Genomic DNA, 14,229 nt, shown 5'->3' with positions numbered 1-14,229 from the left:
CCTTCTCCTTTCTCAATAATTGAAACAAACTTTCATGGACACGTGCATTAAATTAGCAATATAAGTTGCAAACAATATATCATTGTCCTAATTATTAATTTGGAAGTGTGAAAGACTATTTTAATGTATTTTGGGCTGGTAATGCAGTTTTTCAACTCTGTTATAATTTTATCAGAGCATCGAAATGCATCTTTGTTTTAAAGTAGTACGCAATTATTCCCATCACTTGCTCTTAAGACAAAGAACTTTTCATTTCTACTTCCACTGGCAGATTATTTCACTTATAACATGGGAAAATGTCTTATAAGTGGAACTAGTACTTTTTCATTAATATTAAGAAATTATTGACTTGGAACAAGCTCCTATATTTTGCTGAAAGTTATTTTCTCTTTTCTTGTTTCTGCCGTAGTAATTTGACAAAAAGATTTTGGTAAGATTTAGTGTTTTTGCAGTGTAGTTGATTTCCAGGTTAACGTCACACTGTGAATTTCTCTTTGGCCTGAATGTGTGGTATTGTTGTTTTATTCCATTCTGCTTTTCAGAAAAAGAACATCATACCGACAGGATTTTCTGGGATTAATGGAAATCTGTCATTTTTTGACCTTAAACTCAAGAACACCTTGGTTGTCCAGCAGGATGACGACACAAAGCCAGTTCACCTCTGGATGGCTCAATAAATAAATTAAACTGAAGGTTTTTCAGTGACCTAGTTCAGCTTTAAATCCCCCTGGCCTGGAATAATGTCCTTTCAGGCTCAGAAACCCTCAAATGTTCTGGATTAAAATGATTCGGCAGAAAATTCCTCCATTAAACATTATTGGAAACGTTTCTGTCAGACAAAAGTTATTAACTTTAAGAGATGTTTACTTTTTTCCAGGGACAAAGTGGTTTGGATTTCTCCCGTAATAAATAAAACCATCATTTGAAAACATGTTTTTATTCATTTTATGTTTTTATCTTTGTCTATTTTGGATTTTCTTAATGATCTGAAACAGTTAAGTGCAACAAGCATTGAATTTAGTAACATTCTAAGAAATGTAGTTTAATTATAAGGGACAATGCACAGTAATTGACATTTCTGTTAATACAGTAAAATTAGCTAAAAAGCTTTAAGTCATCTGTCCTTACACACATTTAGTCAAATACAAAAACATAAATCACTAAAAACAATGAAACTACAACACAATTATTATAAATAATATAAATTAATCCTTCACTTATTGATACTAATTGCATCTGATTTTATTTAAGGGTGTCACGAAAAAAAGAAAATTAATTTCACTAGATTTTATGAGAGTATTAATGACTGAATAAAAATTTACAAAAACTTCTCAGATCATTTGTTTTTTTCTAAAGTTTTGTACTACAGTACAGTTTTTATTGTGGAGAAGTTAAAGGGCTCTGAATTATTTTATTTTTGCAAAGAACTGGAAATGAGGGATAACTTCACTTCTGCTACTTCCATAAAAATATTTATTTCATTGTGAATAACTCAAAACAAGCCAGAAATATTGTACATTTATGTAAAACTAAGCAAATCAGCGTGCAAACAATAAACTAACGGGAAACATTTATCTGAAATGAGCACAAAATGTCGCCATTTTCCCTCAGAACTTGCCGGATCTCAGCAGCTTCAGAAACCTGATGAATAGCCGGACTGGAGGAGGAGAACCTGCTTCTCCTCCCCGTCCTACATCCTCCTTTTCTAGGACGAGGCTCCGCTCTGCTTTGCGCAACAAGTGGCAAAGAGCTGGTGAGAAATACGCAATCACCTTACGTAAGTGTGGAGGAGGATGAAACCAGACGCTTCAGTTTCAAATGATGCAGCGATTAAAACGTCAGCAGCGAATCCCTCTCGCAGAAAATAACTTTACAGCAATTAAAACGATAAGAGACAAAACAAGAAAAGTCCCGCACAAGAGAGATTCAAGCCGCCAGAATTTACTTTCCATCTTGGTAAATAAAGACGAACCCAGACTCAGCAGTGTCCTACATACAGTGGATGTTAAGGTGGAGCTCTGAAGCGGACGGGTTCTACCTGTGCTGGCAAAACAGAACCGGTTCGGCACCGCAGAAGAGCCTCGGTTCCGGCCAGACTTTATGGTCCCCGGCGGCAGCAGGAAGAAGAGGTGCTGATGAGAATCCATCCTGCAGCCATGAAGCACCGAGACGAAATGAGGCGAGAGCCGCTGCTGCATTGCTGCTTCTTAAAGTGACAGGAGGGACTCATCACGCATCATCACGCATCATCTGGAGACCCGCAACATCCCCGCAAGACACGCGGAGCAGCTGCTCACAACCCAGACCCGATAAAACACTAAAAACACATTAGGAAGGATCTCAAAAAGTAGAATAATATAGTTTTATGGCTTATTTAATTGAGTTTAACACACAGGTTCAATACACACACAGTCTACGGCAGCCGAGAGTGGACGTGCTTCACATTTTTCTCTATGGTTTTCCAGAGATAGCGACTTAATTTTCATTATTAACTCCTTAATGACTATTAATAACCATGGTTTTCTAGAGATTAATTAACTAACCATTTTCTCGCAAAAACGACTTAAATCCCTGATACATTTCTCAACATAAGGAGTTAAATTTCCACTGGGTTTCGAGAGATGACTTAATTTCTTGGAGCTTTTCTAAAGATAAGGAGTTAATTTCCATTATTAACTCCTTATAACTCCTTAATGATGGTTAATAACAATGGGTAGATGACTTAAACTCCTGATGGTTTTGTCAAAATAAGGAGTTAATTCCCCACTGATTATTTAGATGATGAGTTAATTTCATATTACCCACAAATATTTTCATTGATTTCTGGATATAGCAAGTTAATTTTCATTATTAACTCGTTATTTCAAGTTAATTTAACAATGGTTTTCTCAAGACAACTTAGCTTTCAAATAGTTTTTCTTGAGATAATCACTTAATTTCCTCTATTTTCTAGATAAAGTATTAATTTCTCCAGTGCTTTTACTCAAGATATCGAGTTCGTTTATTGTTTTCCACATATATACTTTCCCCACTTTTTTTCTCAAATAAAATTTTTGAGTCAAGTTAATCTTGAGAAAACAAACTTTGTTTTCTTGCGATCACAAGATCAACAAGTTGCATTTAAAGAATGAAATAAAGTTTCACTTGTGATGTGGAGAAAAACATCTGTAAATTAACTTGTTATCTCACAATTTCAGTTCCTGCTTGTGAACTGATTACATTACAGTTAATTATGAGTTTAGACTAAAATTGCAGGTTCTTCCCTGTTTTTTTTCGGCTTTCATTTGATTTCTGATGTAAATCATGCGTAATCATGTGAACCACTTGCTACAGTTAAACGTGGATAATAAATAATCTATTAATTTAATGTCTCAGAAAATTGGAATATTACATACAACCAAAAATGTCAGGTTTCAGAAAAAAATAGTTTCTCTGCACTCCATCTGGTTTTGGCTTGTTTTGCTTCTTTCCTTTGTTATAATTTTAAGGTATTTACATCTAAAAAAAAGCAGAACATTGTGAAAATATGTTTTTTGTCAGAAACTAAAGGTATTTTTTAGATTCAGTGAGTAAAGAGTAAATATTCCAAGCCCTTATTTCTTATAATTGATCATTTTAGCTCACAGAAAATTAAAACTTTGTTGACACGGACAAAATGTTTAAATTAAACAACAATTATTGTAACCGAGTCATCAAACTTCACAGGTGTGAGAATTATTTTAAATATTTTATATTGTATGTTTTCACCTTGGTTTTCTCTCTCAGGTTAAATGAATCACACCTGGGATGGAGCTGCAGGTGACACTCGACACGCTGAACAAGACGTGAAACCGAACAGGTGGGAATGTAAAGAACCAGCAGCTGAAATAAGTTGCAACATACAAAGAACGATAAATAATAAATATGTTCTCTCACAGAAACAGGCCAACATGAGTTTCATACAGCTGAAATGAGCTCGTTGTGATCAAACCGCATCTGCTCCAAACACCCAGAACCGCTTCAGGTGTAGTATTTGGGCCCAAGGGCCACAGATACGTCCAGGTATGGGCCCGGCTGGTGCAGAACCACGATTTGTTGCTTTCTCAGAACCAGCAGGGACAAGAAAGTGGCTGCAGCCTGCGATCGAGTGTTTCCTCTGCAGAGCGACTTCAGGCTGAAGGCGGAGTCTCCGGCGGTGTGGCTCCGCTGCAGAAACAAAACGAATCCATCAGATCCGTTTCCATCAGCTGTTTGCTGGCTTGGTTTAGTTTTTGTTGGTTTCAGGTGAGATTCAGTCTGTTTTTGTAATAGTAGTTACATATGTGGGGAAAATAAGTCACAGAAATTATTTTTGTGTAGCGAAATCCTCCAAAAATAAAAACCTGTCAGTTTTGAATAAAATGTGTTAATGCACATTGAACAGAGTTGGGTAGAAACGAGTTACATTTACCTGAGTAACTTTGACAAAATGTACTTTCAGGAGTATTTTTACCACTCTGAACTTTCTACTCTTACTTGATTAAATGTTTGAATTTTTTACCCACTGAATGAAAACAAACATGTTTTAATCACCAGACAGAAACTCACACCTGCAGCTTTTGATAAAATGTTTTAAGCTTTTTATTGATTTTCCCTGATTTTGTTATTTTTTATTTCTTATATGAATTATTGTCATTTCACTCCTTAAGCTACTAAAATGTCTGCTTAACTTTATATATTGGCCCGTCTGATTATGTCACTTTTAAATATTAAATGATTGATAATCTGATCAATACTTGATTAGACTTTTTACCAGATACTTTTTTACTCTTACTTGGGTTAAAATGTGTTCAAGTAGAGTTATTTTTACTTCAGTATAATTTCTGGGTACTCTGCTCATCTCTGTGTAGGGGTGACCAAGGTGTGGCCTGGGGACCAATAGTGGCCCTTTAAATTATTCTGTTTGGCCCAAAACTACAAATCAAGAATGTTAAAAATTTGTCAACAAAACAGAAAATAATTGGATGTTTTTTATTTCAATAAGAGAACCTCTTTTATGTTTTGGATCTTTAGTGACATTTCATTTTTATTTTCCTTTCAGTTATTTTTTTTACCTGTAGTTTTTGTTATTTTTCATTTGCAGGCCTTTTACCTGCAGGTCGTTGAGAAGCTTCATTGCTCTCCTGGTTATTCTCCTCTCCTCAAAGTCCTGGCTCCCCAGCAAAGACTGCAGGTTGGAAAAGCAACCATGTTTTTAATCAGGGATGCTGCGCACATCGTCCAGCCAGCAGGGGGGAAATTAACACCTGCCATCTGTTAGGAGCTGGCAGACTAAAGCTTCCCTACCAGCTATTTTCAGACATTTCAGTTATTTAGAGCCAGAGAGGAGGCCAGCAGGAGGAGGAAAGCGACAGAAAGCGTCTGTTTCCTCGTAAGCACCTGGGTGTTGAGAGAAGTTGACTGAGTGCGCTGCTCCACATTAGAGGGATGGACAAACATGGAGTCCTCTGACGGCAGGTCGGGATGAGCGATATCTACGCTGAGTTCATCCTGACAGACACGGATCAGAAAGCAGTAAAAGCAGCGACATTCCTCACATTTTCAGGTGATACTTCCCGTTAGAGCTTACTTGGATGACAGGAGAATATGTCTCCTGATTGTCATTCATGAGGTCAAAGGCCATCAGCTCAGTGTTGTGAGTTATTTCAGTGTTTGCGGATGAATCTAGGACACTGGCGCTGCCTGTGAAGAGGGAGCCGAAGTCTCCCTGAGCTGCAATGAAACCAGAACAGGTAGAGAAAAACAAAAAATCTGATGGAAATTTTTTAATAAAATGTCTTAAAACATGCAGAGCCCCCTGGTGGTCAATGAGGGATTTGTTTCCTTTATCTCTCAAATGTACAACAAATTAGGATCACTGTAGATAAAAAACAAAAAAAAGAGGCAAAGGTTTCCATCAAAAAACTCAGAAATTTTGGGATTAAATCTGAAATTTTCTAGACAGAAAACAAGAAAATTCCTGAACTCCAATTGCAAAAATATGAGAAAAAACTCAGAAAATTTCCAAAAAATTCCTCAAAATTCCAAGTTGTTTCTAGAAAATCTATAAAGTTAATGTAAAACATTCTTACTCTAAAACATAAACACAACAGACTCCTTCTGAAAGAAGGAAAGAAAGAAAATAAAAACACATGCAAACTATTTGGACTATTTTTGAGGATAATCTGACAGTTTTGGTGGATCTGTTAGTCTGAAGGGTTAATAAAGGGCCATTTTCTCCTTCACCAGAACATATTACATAAACAAACAATTTCCACCATTTTTCTGTACCAGAATTAGGGCTGTATAAACACATTTTCACTTTATGGCTTTTTATCTGGCAGATTTCTTAACTTATAACATTTTACATTTTTCCCATGTTAAAAGTGAAATAATCTGCCAGTGATACTAGTATGTTTTCATCAATATTCAAGAATTATTGACTTAAAACAAAATCTCATATCTTGCTGAAAAGTAACTTGAGAGTTTTGTCTTATTTCAAGTGTATTAATATATTTGCTCTAGAAATTAGACATAAGATTTTGTTTCTGCAGCAGATCGCAATAAGAAAATGCATTTATTTTCAGGCTTTTATGCATCTTTATCAGGAGTCTCAGTGACTGTCCTTGTGTTTGCACATTAATCACGTTAAGCATGATTCACATAATCGTACCTTCTTTCTCTTGGCGTATCTGTTCAACCTCTTCTTCTACGCTGTAAAATTTCAAATGGAAGACACTTTTGGCAAAGACCTGCGAAGGCAACATCCATTTATATACAGATGTAAGGTATTAATACGGTAAAAACCCAAACATGTGAGTTTTACCTCTTTAATGAGTGGATTCACCAGAGTGCAGCACGGTTTAGAGAAGAGTTTGTTGGCGCTGCCGCTCTCCTTCCAGAGCATGAGCTGCACCGTCGGCGGGGCCATGTCCAACGGAGCGACCAGATCCGAATAATCTGAGATCTGCTCCCTGATGGCGTCGTTGCTCAGCTCCTTCGTCTGGTCAACCACCAGCTTACGTTTCCTCTTGCCCAGCTTTCTCTCAGAGTTTGCTTAAATAAAAAACAATCATTTTTTAGAAATCAAAAAGGCTGCATGACTTCTCGGTCCCTTCCGGATGTTACAATGTTTTTATGTGAGAGTTGCGGATTAAAGTTTCAGATTTTGCAGCACCTCTGAAGAAGTTGAGCTTTTTGAAGCTTTATTTTTACAAAACAGTTCAAATTGCTGCACTTAACTATCCAAAAAAGGATTTTAATAATTAATTAATTAATATTTAAAGTGTACATAACATTACCAAGCAGCTTCTTGAAATATCAGCACCAATACAATAAAATCATCTCCTGTGGAATTGCCAAAATACAAAAGACGAATTTGATACTGGTCATTAAAATTAACCGGATAAACAGTAGAAGTAAGTCCTATAGAACTGGACTTCAAAATATGTAAAGAAATAAAGTTTAGAAAGTTTTCTCTCCTTTATTCTCAATAATTATTATATTTGTTTAGCATAAATGCTGCCTCATGCCTTCTGATTTTAGTTGGCCAAGATGATTTTTTTTTATAATAATGGATATATTAGTTTTTTTTTTTATTTTTTAAATAAAACAATTATACATTGATTTAAAATATTTACAAAATTTTTACATTTCTGCCATTTTTTCTCATTTTCCCTCAAGTTTTCAGAGGCCCTGCAGCGCCTCCTGCTGGCCATCCCTTTTAAAACACTGCTATAGAGCGGTGCTCACCAACCCTTTTACTACCCCGGACCGGTCAAGACTTGGCAATTTTGCTGCGGCCCTGGAGCGAGGGGGGAGGAACCGTCAGATGATGCTTCTGCATGTTGGTTTTCCCGCTAAAGACTTTTTTGTGCCCCGATTTTCCCTTTCCAACGTCCTGCAGTGTGTGCTGTGTTACGTGGTGGATAGTCTTGGCCCGTTTATCGCAGCCTGTGGGGTTTTTTTCCTGACTGGGAGCGAGAAGGCAGCCTGTTGAATGTGACAGGTAGCCAATCAGAAAGCGCGGTGACGTAAGCAGGAGGGAATCCCAGACCGTTGACATGGCAACTGAGAGTCCGGTGGACATCGTGAAATGTGGAAATGTTTATTACTACGTGTAAAGGTCATATTATGTTTATTATATGTGATTTTGTTTAGTCAGTTAAAAATGTCAACTATGAAAAAACATAACAAATCATAGTGCAGCAAATAGAGCGGCTGCTCCCGCCGTCTTTTATCAAACGCCTTTTCTTTTTGTTTCGTCGTTTATCGCTTAAAATGAGTCCACAAACTGTCACTACTGCTTCTACATCGTCATCCGAGTTTGATTATTCTAAATTCACGTATAGTATGTTGGGAGTTTTACTGGATTTTCTTCTAGAACCGGGATGTTCGTCTGTGGTGCATTGCTCCTGCCACACAAACCGACCGAACTTGTTGGACTTTTATCGGCTCTGTGGTCACAGAAGTTTGGAAAATCGGCCGACAATCCCTAAATTGTGCCATGTGAACCAGACCTAAAACTCATAAACTATACTCCTCTCCTCTCGTCTCGACCACTGAACTCGCTGACGTTTACATATCCCTTCAAAATAAGATACAGATGCGCCACAAAAACCAACATTTTACTTTCGTGAAATTGTTAACTCTCGATAACGACTAATGGGTGCCCTGAGCTTGTTTCTCTGCAACCAGACGGTCTATCTGGGATGCATAAGCATCACCCGAAGTGATGCTTATGCACAGGCTGCTTGGTCTCTACTTGGCGAAGCAGTTTGAAATTTCATTCCCTCATTAGCGAGGCGGTCACCATGTCATGGAGAGCTTGGAATGTGGGAATCACCTACCGGGATAAATCCATCCTCCTGTATCTTCTCTGGGCCTTTCCCCCTTCCCAAAGAAACTTTCCAAAGACTTCTGATCTGTTTCTGACTCATTTTGCTGCTTGTGGGCTCAATGTTGGCGCGCAAGACGTAACCGAGAGAATCCGGGTAAGGGATTTTCAAAATAAAAGATCCTCCAGACTCAAATAATACATAAAACGGAAATATTTCATTATTTCTTGCGCGCCGGTACCAACTGGTCCATGGACCGGTACCGGTCCATGGCTCGGAGGTTGGGGACCATTGCTATAGAGCATATTAAAATGTATTTTGCAAAAAACAAAAGCAATTTTTACATTTTAGCATAATCCTGCAAGTTTGGTTTTCAAGAGACGTCATGAAACAGGAAGTTAGACTAGAAAGGGGCTAAGCGGATTGGTCAAAGTTCAGCTGAGTTGCAGTGATTAGTCAGAAAATAAAGAAAACTTTTAAGTTATTAGTGAACAAAAGTTGATGACTGGTGAAAATTGTAAGCCCACAATAAATGACTGAATTGGTATTAATAGTTGTGATCGCCACGTCTGTCACAATAACAAATTTTGCTGGCCGATAAATCAGCCCAAAAGTTATTGCGGTAAATAATTATATTGTTACTTTGAGACCATTTTTAAGTAATAAAATGTAACAACACATAATGCAACAACACATTCTGAAAAATCACTAAACTTTAAATTCTGATGAATATTTAACAACGGAACTGGGAGATATTTTAAATATCCAAAATAAAAAACAACAGGAAAAACAAATAAAAAGTATCAGACTAAAGAGTTTTATCATCCAGTTTTAGAGAGAAAAGAGAAAAACAACAAATAGAAATTATTAAGCTTGAGTTATAATTGATTTATTGCGACAGACCCAGTGATCGCAACATCTCTGCTGATTTCTTATTGACCAGCTGAGATGTTGCGATCATTGGGAAATGGAGGGTCCCAGTTTGAGGCGTTTGCTTACGTGTGATGGGAACGGGTTCTAAAGCGAAAGCGGCCTCATCATTGGTCAGCAGAGTGGTTTCAGTTACCGTCTCCTCGGGAACGCCGAGGTCAACATCTGGAAAACACGAGGCGCTCATGAAACACGACCATCACACACCTGAAAACTCAGAGAGTTTGTTCCAGACATAAAAGTGCTGTTCCGTAAAACATCGTCACCCATGTGAGTTTGATCATCCTGAATTGGAGAACCTTCTTTATTTTCACTTTGCAGCTCTTCCTGGATGAAACTTTGGGTTTCAGTTTGATCGATGGGGTTCGTCAGGAAGTCTGAAGGGAAACCAAGAAGCAACAGATCCCTTTAATCTATGACAAATTGTTACCTTTAATGGAAATAAACATTAAAGCTGCAGTATGCAACTTTTATAAAAGAAATTATTTATTTACATATTTGTTGAAACTGTCACGTACCGTTCAGTAAAAAATGATCCGCTTCTCTGATTTTACTTTTTATAGGTCTATGTTTGAGTAAAATGAACTTTGTTCTTTTGTTCTATGAACTACTGACAACATGTCTCTGAAATACCAAGCAAATATTTTGTTTTTATTTGCAGAAAATGAGAAATGGTCAAAATAACAACAAAGATGCAGCGCTTTCAGGTCTCAAATAAAACAAAGAGAACAAGTTCATATTCACTTAGAAACAACAATACTGATGTTTTAACTCAGAAATCAATACTTGGTGGAAAAACCAGGAGGTTTTCAATGGGGTTCAGTGCAGTGGGCTCTTCATTTTTACCAGAGCTGTGTATTGTGACAGTATGGAAAAGATATAAAAACAAGCTCCTCTGCGTGCTCCCAGCGCTAACTACAAACAACCAATCAGAGTTCGGAGGTGGGTCTTAGCGCTGTCAATTAGCCAGTTAACTTGGCCACCAATAATGGTGGATAAATAGTTTTCCTGTAATGACAAGTTGTTTCTCCGCCATTAGCACATTTAGCAGCGTGTCGATGAGGATGACTGACAGCGATAACACCCTCTGATTGGTTGTTCTTGGTCTGGAGCAGTGTGTTTCTCTATCGTTGCTCAGGGAGACGGTGGAAGAGATCGATGTTTTCACAGATTATCTGCTTAATTACAATCTGTCAGGACACGGTGACAGATTTGACAAAAATATTTTTTTATAAACTTTACATAGTGTGACTTTAACAAAACAAGAGAAATAGTTAAACTGTTTAGCCTTTTAATATAGTTTACTAATTGATTAGACTTAATAAAAGAACAAAAAGAAGATTAATTAGTTTGGCACACACTACCAAGTAGGTCGAATTCGTTCTCCTCATCGCCAAATCCGTCTCTATGCGCTGAAAAGTCAAAGCTTTGGTCCAGCAGTGTGTTTGCTTGGCTCTGTGACTCATCGCCTACATGTCAGAAAGAGCGAAGCAGGGGAGGAAAAAAACAGATAAGGACTAAATAAGAAGCAGTTTTGCTTCTTATTTAGTCTTCTAGGACATGTGTTTTGACACCACATGTCCTAGGACATGTGGTGTCAAAACAAATGGATGCTGTCTAATTAACAGAGACTAAAATGATAAAACTATTATAAACATCAAACTCTGGGGGAGTATGAAAACAATCTGGCTCTCACCGATGTCTTGAAAGTTCAAAAACTGATGTCCGAAATCCTCTTTCAGAGTGATTTCCTCTGAGCGACACTGGTTCAGTGACACATCGATGTCACTTAGGTGATTAAAAATGAAGGAGAACATTTACATCACAATCTGATACCGCTGAGTAATCAGTTTGAAATCATTTCTGTGGGAATTAGAAACATTTCCAGGAGAACTGGAGAACATCTTGGTGGTGAGTGTTTGTGGAGCCTGAGCCGTCACCTGGGCAGAGGCAGCGGCGTATCAAAGGCGGTGAAATCTTCAACCAGAGTGATCGCCTTCACTGTCGCCTCAAGCCCTTCCACAGGCATATCAGTCTGACCTGAAATATTGACATAAAAAAACATCAATGTTGCATTAATGGTAATTACTTCAATTAATAGCAGTATTGACACAGATAAAAAGAATTTACATGTTTATAATTCAAGAATAAAACAATCATAAAAAATAGGACTTGTTTATAATTTTTTTATTATAACCTGCACACATTATGAGTTTACAAATGAATGTAAAATGAAGAGCCCACTGCACTGAACCCCACTGAACCCCGCCTGGTTTTTCCACCAAATATTGATTCCTGAACTCTTCCTGACATCAGTATTGTTTTTTCTAAATGAATATCAACTTGTTTTCTTTGCATCATTTGAGGTCTGAAAGCCCTGCATCTTCTTTGTCATTTTGACCATTTTTCATTTTCTGTAAATACAAAATTTTTGCTTGGAATTTCACAGACATGTCAGTAGTTCATAGAATAAAAGAACAAAGTTCATCGTACTCAAACAAATAGATTTAAAATGTCAATGTGGCCCTATGGTGGTATACAAGTTAGTCAGCACTTATTGTTGAGTCACCATGTAAAGAAAACATTCCTCAATAAAAATGCCTCATAATAAAATAATCAGTTTTTTATAAAATATTGTTTCAAAACCACTTGGGATGATATTAAAGCATAAGGGAATCTTCAACAACAAATCTCTAAATAAAACCAAAGAAAACATGCTTTGGCTTTACTGGAGAAGGAACAATTTAAAATATAAATGTATTTACCCTATAATCACCAAGAAGGGACATAAGATCCGTGTTAGCCTGTGTTTAAACTAATTCCTAGCTTCCTGAGGCTTTTGGTTGGACTACCTCAAAGTGATTCATATTACTTTTTAGCTATAAATCTGCTGCAAATTTTATTTTTAACACATGTTGCTTCTAAGAGTTTGACATACTGGGCACTCTTCTTAGGTGAAAATTTAACATTTCTGTGATTTTAATGTTTTTTCCATTGATTTTCTGTGAAACACTTTGAATAGTTTTATGTACATATAAACTTGCCCAGTCAAAACAAATGGTTGCTACACAAGCAAGGGCAAAATGAACAAACTCCAACATTTCTATAACCAATTTTTAGCAAATAAACACAAATATGATATAACAGCAGTGGTCAGAGTTTAGCTCCAAACACCATAATAAAATACGTGCTACATGCAGGTAAATAAGACATAAATATATAAAGTTGTAGGAAAAATAGTGTTTTATAATAAACCTTGTTTAAACATTACAAGGTTTACCCTTTCTAAATTTTCTAACGCCTTTATATGAAGCTTTTAGAGGTGTTCTTTTGTGTGTGTGAAGTTTTAAAATAAAAAAACTTGAGAAAGAACAGGTTGATTTTGTGGTAATTTTGTCCAAGTTATGGTGGAAATTCAGATTCTTAGCTTAGAAAATGGGTCAAAAAAGATGAGCCTGAAAATCTACCCAAAATCTTTACATATTATTTTATATATTCCATACTAACCCTGAGCTGTAAAAAATAAATAGAATTTTACTTTTCCAGATTGTACAGAAACTGACAATTTCTTGGAACTTCTGAAACATTATAACCAACTTTTATTACTACAAATAAAAGAATATGCTAAAAAGTTAAAGTAATTGTTACCTGGCCTGAATGCTATTTTAATTTTGACCAGGGCATCACTGCAGTCTGCAAGGAGATACTTTGTCTTCCTAGAGTAGATTCTGACCACGCCAAGAAGAAGATGACCAGAAGTCCTCAAACCAATTTTCATCTAGAAAAAAATCAGATTCACATCTTCAAAATCAGCTGTTTAAAGTTACTACAAATTAAATGGATTTAACAAATTGATATATTTCATTCTAAAAGGTGTAGATATGTATTTTTAGTAAGTAAGTGGTACGTTAGGGGAAAGGATGTCTCTGATGGATGTTTCCAAGTTGCATTCAAAAACATGGGCCTTGGTAAGTTTCTTCTCCCAGTGCGCTGCCAGCCAAATTTTGGCTAACGGACCTCTTTTGGACGTAAACAGTTGCGTGAAGAACATCATTGTGAAAGGATTAATATGACCTGGTATAGAAAAACAAGGAAATGTTAAGCTATGTCTTTGTATCAACTTTACAGCAACAACACTATGTATCGTTTATGCTAGGTTAGGTTAAAGTCAGCTAACGCTAGCTGCCACTGCGTCGTGAGCTAAAACCCGGCAGCTATAGGTCAAGTTTTATGGGTAAAGACATGACGTCGGAAGAATTTTAATGTTTCATAATTTAGAAATGAAATGTAAACGTTGTAAGGGAGAAAATAGCGCCGATATCACGAGCACGACTTACCTTTAGATCAAGTTGAAAACGAATTTTGACAACCATTAGTGAACGTCAGCACGAGACGTATTTAGTTGCTAAGCAACCAACACTTCCGTTCCAGAAAACGAACTACGTCGAGTCATTTAAAAATCTGT

The 14,229-nt window shown here is 36.7% G+C and overlaps 1 protein-coding gene and 1 long non-coding RNA gene across 2 annotated transcripts in view; one reads left to right on the top strand and one right to left on the bottom strand.

Annotated features, from left to right (window-relative positions):
• LOC122839683 overlaps positions 1–4,172 on the top strand; it is a 9,204-nt gene extending 5,032 nt beyond the window's left edge. The window contains exons 2-3 of the long non-coding RNA XR_006372088.1: positions 3,766–4,003; positions 4,087–4,172. This is a non-coding gene — a long non-coding RNA (uncharacterized LOC122839683). The remainder of the gene's footprint in view (positions 1–3,765; positions 4,004–4,086) is intronic.
• rad21l1 (RAD21 cohesin complex component like 1) lies at positions 3,304–14,229 on the bottom strand. Its single transcript, XM_044131430.1, has 14 exons — positions 14,102–14,229; positions 13,672–13,838; positions 13,413–13,542; positions 11,705–11,804; positions 11,461–11,552; positions 11,129–11,233; positions 10,031–10,141; positions 9,834–9,929; positions 6,824–7,053; positions 6,671–6,749; positions 5,588–5,730; positions 5,398–5,508; positions 5,111–5,185; positions 3,304–4,185 (listed from the first exon to the last, which is right to left on the bottom strand). The coding sequence occupies exons 2-14, from the start codon at positions 13,816–13,818 to the stop codon at positions 4,000–4,002; spliced, it is 1,605 nt and encodes a 534-aa protein (XP_043987365.1). The 5' UTR covers positions 13,819–13,838; positions 14,102–14,229; the 3' UTR covers positions 3,304–3,999.

Source organism: Gambusia affinis, linkage group LG01 (assembly GCF_019740435.1).
Source record: "Gambusia affinis linkage group LG01, SWU_Gaff_1.0, whole genome shotgun sequence".
NCBI classification, from domain to species: Eukaryota; Metazoa; Chordata; class Actinopteri; order Cyprinodontiformes; family Poeciliidae; genus Gambusia; species Gambusia affinis.
The sequence above is the reverse complement of the archived record's forward strand: the minus strand, read 5'-3'. Positions and strand labels throughout refer to the sequence as shown.

Coding starts and splice junctions, on each gene's coding strand:
- rad21l1 (XM_044131430.1), bottom strand. CDS start 13,818: ATGATGTTCTTCACGCAACTGTTTACGTCCAAAAGAGGTCCGTTAGCC. Junction 13,543..13,671: donor GAGACATCCTTTCCCCTAAC/GTACCACTTACT, acceptor ATTTTTTTCTAG/ATGAAAATTGGTTTGAGGAC. Junction 6,750..6,823: donor TGAATCCACTCATTAAAGAG/GTAAAACTCACA, acceptor TTGCCTTCGCAG/GTCTTTGCCAAAAGTGTCTT.